At 45.2% G+C, this 5,304-nt stretch overlaps 1 protein-coding gene across 1 annotated transcript; it reads left to right on the top strand.

The window, feature by feature from the left end:
* Positions 1-257: 257 nt before the first annotated feature.
* Positions 258-4,909, top strand: LOC111224289 (hyaluronan and proteoglycan link protein 1-like). Its single transcript, XM_022748722.1, has 5 exons — positions 258-363; positions 2,172-2,335; positions 3,003-3,201; positions 3,595-3,897; positions 4,620-4,909. Exons 1-5 carry the CDS (start codon positions 258-260, stop codon positions 4,907-4,909), a joined length of 1,062 nt encoding a protein of 353 aa, XP_022604443.1.
* Positions 4,910-5,304: the final 395 nt, after the last annotated feature.

Genomic DNA, 5,304 nt, shown 5'->3' with positions numbered 1-5,304 from the left:
ATGGGACGTCCGGTTTGTGCATCAAGGACAATTCTACGTGAAGAGTGTTGGACAAGTTTGTGTTGATGTGAGGTGTGTGTTTGTGGCTCAGTGCTCAGGCTGGTCGGAGCCGTCGGGGGGAGAAGCAGCACTGCAGATAGAAACACTGTTCTGAACAGAACTACTGTACGTACTCTGCTGTAACCCCCCCCCCCCCACCACCACCACCCTCTCTGTGTGTCTCTGCAGTGATCAGACCCCCGGTTCGGTGAGTGAAGATGATTCCCGTGCTGATCTGTGTTTTGATTTCACTGAGCGTGGCCACCAACGACCTGGACTCTCTGTACCCGGAGCTGGAGCACTCCAGAACCATCTATGTCACAGGTGAGCGGCTCTTCGCGGCGTCTCTGTGGGACTGTGGGATCGGGACAATGTCAGAATCAACAGAGACGTCCTCTGGCGTCTCGCTCCTGTGTTTCGTTGGTGACACTCACTCTGCAGTGTCATTTGTTTCCTCGGTTTATCAGTGAGCTCTGCTGCTGCTGCTGGGTGATAAGGCTGCTCTGTGGGGGATTATTAGCTCCGTCTGATACAGTTATCTGTCTCATTATCACCTGCACATGAAAACTACGTAAGAGGAACACTTTACATTTGTTGTCACATGTGCACTGAACATTCAGGATAATTGAACAGGTATAAAACTACAGAGAATCGTGTTGTGTAGGTGTTTTACACTGAACGCTGAATATGTTTCATCGCACTGAGATTCATCATCAAACAGTCAATCACTCTGTTTTGTTTTCTATTGTTTTTCCTGGGACCTGATAAAAACATAAAAACAGGAATTCAACTCATTATTTTGAAATATACAGTATATATATAATAAAATATAAAAAGGACACGTATCACAACATAAAGAAAAACTAAGAAACTGAACTAACTAATGAATTACAAACAAATAACATAAACTAAAGAAAAACTACTGAAAGACTAAAAATACCAACATAAAACAACCACTAACTAACTAAAAACAACTAGCTGAAAATAAGGCTAATGACCAACTAAAACCCATCTGACTAACCTATTAACCTATTAACTAAAAGACAAACTAGTTAGCTGACTAACTAGCTGTCGGACATCAGATCAATGATCATCATCAGTGATGATGATGATGATGATGAGGAGAAGAAACACAATCTCTGACCACCCACACAACACAGGATCAATGTGTTATTGGCAGTTTGACCTGACAGACTCTCTGTCTCTCACCTGCTGAAGCAGCAGACAGAGAGACAGAGAGACAGACAGAGAGACAGTGAGACAGAGAGAGACAGAGAGACAGAGAGAGACAGAGAGAGAGAGAGACACTGAGACAGAGAGACAGAGAGAGACAGAGAGAGACAGAGAGAGAGAGAGACACTGAGACAGAGAGACAGAGAGAGACAGAGAGAGACAGAGAGAGAGAGAGAGAGAGAGAGAGAGAGACACAGAGAGAGGAGGACAAGAGAGACGCTGGAGACAGGGAGAGACAGGCAGAAGAGACAGAGAGAAGGCAGAGAATGAGAGACAGAGAGAGAGACAGAGAGAGACAGGAGAAGAACAAGAGCCGAGAGACAGAGAGAGACAGAGAGACAGAGGAGAGACAGAGAGGAGACAGAGAGAGACAGAGAGACAGAGAGACAGACAGAGAGACGCTGTGGTGGTGAAACAGAGGAAGCAGCTGATCTGAGCTGGAGAATCACTGATGTAAACTGTGACTGCAGGTTCATTGTTAAACCCACAGCTGTTTATCAGCGGGTCGTGGGGTCGTCAGGCAGCAGGTCGTTACTTAACTGCTCGTGGAGATTACGTTCATCGATTAGTTTCACCTTGAGCAGCCGAGCAGCTCCGATCCATGATCCCAGAGACAACGGTGCTGAAAACCACCGGATGTTAAAGGAATAGTAAATAGATTCTGTCAGAATGAGGGACAGTTATGTGCTGATTAATGATTGGTATTTATTATTTTTGACCACCTTTATGCTAACCATGCTAACATGCTAACCTGGTAAGGAAGCAAATAAGAGTATTTCCCACATACTGAACTACTCCCCTCAAACGTTCGTACTCTGGAACCATGTTCTGAATTTCCTCTCAGAACTCAGACGGAGTGACGGTACGTTGGATTTCTAACTTGATCCTCTGTGTTGTAGAAAATGGCCCTCGCCTCTCGGTGGTGTCGGAACAATCGAAAGTCGTGTCGCGGCGAGGAGGAAACGCCACGTTACCATGCAAGATCCAGAGGGACCAATCACTGGCGCCCAACCGCAAGATGAGGATCAAATGGACCAAGCTGACCTCAGACTACCTGAAAGAGGTTCCTATCTATTCACCTTAATTAATTATAGATCGTTATCTGTGTCGTTAAATGTTTTCCAAACGTCAATATGTGATTAAATTAAAAGACCACACTGGTTTCCATCATGTGGATCGTTCTGCAGTGAAGGAGCAGTGTTTTGATAACTGGGTCTTCAGTGTGTTTCCTGTTAGAAAGCTTGTTCCTGCTGACCGGGCTTTAATGTGCAGGACAAGCAAGGCGAGCACTTTCTCGCTTCTCCACTGATTGATAGTTGTTAAATTTAAAAATAGCAAACCAACAATTAGGTCCCCGTGGGAACAATGTTCCTTATTTCTACCAGGAAATGTAACACCAACAAACCAGCCTCCACAGATTTACACTGAACACTGGCTTTACTGCCCCGGGACTCTCAAACAACCGACACCTTATCACAACTGACAACTACAATAACCACCTACTGCTGATGGAAGAACTCAAAGCATGTGTTATATACCTACAAAAAACCTAATGTACATACATGTGACAAAACCTGATCTCTCTCAACAATTAAAGAACTATTTTGCCATTTTCTGAGGGTTATGTTCTAGACTGTTTCTACAATCTTTAAATCCGATGCGGGTTGTGTGAAAATATAAGTTATTAGCATGTTTGCATCATGAACTCACCGCTCTCCATCTTGCTCTAGGTGGATGTTTTCGTCGCCATGGATTACCACAAGAGGAGCTACGGCAGTTTCCACGGACGGGTCCACCTGCAAGGCTCCTCTCCCATGGACGCCTCTCTGGTCATCACAGAAATCACCCTGGAGGATTATGGGAAATATAAATGTGAAGTTATTGATGGGCTGGAAGACGGAACGGCGGTGGTGTCTCTTGACCTTGAAGGTAAAATATTTGGGTGAACGACGACCGGAAAGAATGAGGATGTGGCCTAAAAATAAAATGCCGTTGTAATGTTCGGGCTGCAGTCGGACTAAATTTAGCTCCGTGAGCAGAGACTGCTTGGGGGAATGTCAGGAGCGAGTGTGTTCTGTAAGCATAGTGTTCATCATTGTCAGAGCAGCTTCATTATGCTTGAGAGTGGCCAGAGACATCAGCCATTACTGCCTGAAGCCAAACGCGCCGGCACCAGACTGACAGGGCAACAGCTGTGATTACACCACGAGACGCCATTAGGTTAAATCACAGGGTCGATCCCAGGTTTGTCTTCTAACTGCAGGTCAACTATCACACCGCGTTCTCTTCTTTATTCTTCTTTTTTCCCGCCTCTCCATGTAGGTATTGTTTTCCCGTACTTCCCCCGCCTTGGCCGCTACAACCTCAATTTCTACGACGCCGAGCGGGCCTGTCGCGACCAGGATTCAATCGTGGCGTCCTTCGACCAGCTGTATGACGCGTGGCGAGGAGGCATGGACTGGTGCAACGCTGGCTGGCTGAACGACGGCTCGGTGCAGTATCCCATCACCACCCCGAGAGAACCCTGCGGAGGCAAGAACACGGTGCCGGGCATTCGCAACTACGGCCTGAGAGACAAGGACAAGAACCACTATGATGTCTTCTGCTTCACCTCCCATTACAAAGGTGGAGGACAAGATTATTACTACAAGTCAAAGCAATCAACCATCATCGCAATTTCACTTGAATTTCATAAACTGCACAGTTCAGGGCAAACTGCAATATGAAAGTCGCTCTGAAACACAAGGAAAACATTATTTTACCATTTTACACTTTTATTTTGAAAGACAAAGCTGCATGTCAATAGTGTTGAGAAATTCATGCTTCACAGAGGATAAATCCTAACGTCAATAATCTAGTGAGCAGGTTTAATTAAATTTATTGAGCTTGTTCATGCTTCCAAGAGGATAAACAATGTTAATTTTAGATACTTCCTGAGTTTTTACCCACAGCCCCACTTTCAATTCTAATGTCTGTTGACCAGTTTTAGCCCTTTACCTTTGCTGGGGCACCATCGGCAAATCAAGATTTACACTTTATCACAAAGAACAAAAAGAAAGAAAAAAAAGAAGCAATATCTAATGGGAACAATTCCATAAACTTTACTGAGCACATTGACGCTCCCCAGAGGATGAACCATTTCCATTTGGACATTCCCGTTTACATAAATGTAAATCTCATCTGTTATGAGTGAATGTGACAGTGTCGTCTGCATACAGGAGGATTTCTATATTGTCAAATAGATGGAGATCATTGATGTTCTAATTAACTATTATATAACAACTGATTAACTCTGGCTATGTGGCTTGTGTTCATGATTTTATCTTCCTCTTTTTCTATTCTTCCAGGTCGGTTCTATTACCTGATCCACCCCTCTAAGTTGACCTATGACGAGGCAGTCAGGGCGTGTCAAAAAGATGGTGCTCAGATCGCCAAGGTCGGCCAGATGTATGCCGCCTGGAAGCTGCTGGGCTATGACCGCTGCGACGCCGGCTGGTTGGCTGACGGCAGTGTCCGTTATCCCATCTCCCGCCCCCGCCGGCGCTGCAGTCCCACAGAAGCAGCCGTGAGGTTCAGCGGCTTCCCCGACAAAAAGCACAAGCTGTACGGAGTGTACTGCTTCAAGGGCAACAACTGAAATGCAGACACACATCCAAAAAACCTGCAAACACACACACGTACACACATAAGCATGCACATACACACACACACACACACACGCACACACACATACACACACACACTGGTGAACACACTAGTGGAGTGAAAAAGAGACAGATTTTTGGAGGTATGAACAAACACATTCAAACTGTGATGCTTTATTTCATGGAAACCTTAAGACGGAGTCATGTTGTTGCTTTGTAATCTGGGACCTGATACTCTACAAGGGATAGTTTACACATATTTAAGGTTCATATTATTTAATCAATGCCTTTGAGAGGGGTGGGTGGGTTGTTGAGGGGGGGGGGTAAAAGGTTTGAGGGTGTCACAGCTACAACCATACTGTCATTCAAGAATGGACTAGGCATGTCA

This window comes from Seriola dumerili, unplaced genomic scaffold, assembly GCF_002260705.1.
Source record: "Seriola dumerili isolate Sdu_G_001 unplaced genomic scaffold, Sdu_1.0 BDQW01000128.1, whole genome shotgun sequence".
Lineage (NCBI taxonomy): Eukaryota > Metazoa > Chordata > Actinopteri > Carangiformes > Carangidae > Seriola > Seriola dumerili.
Note: the sequence above shows the minus strand (reverse complement) of the source record. Positions and strands in the feature narration are given on the sequence as shown.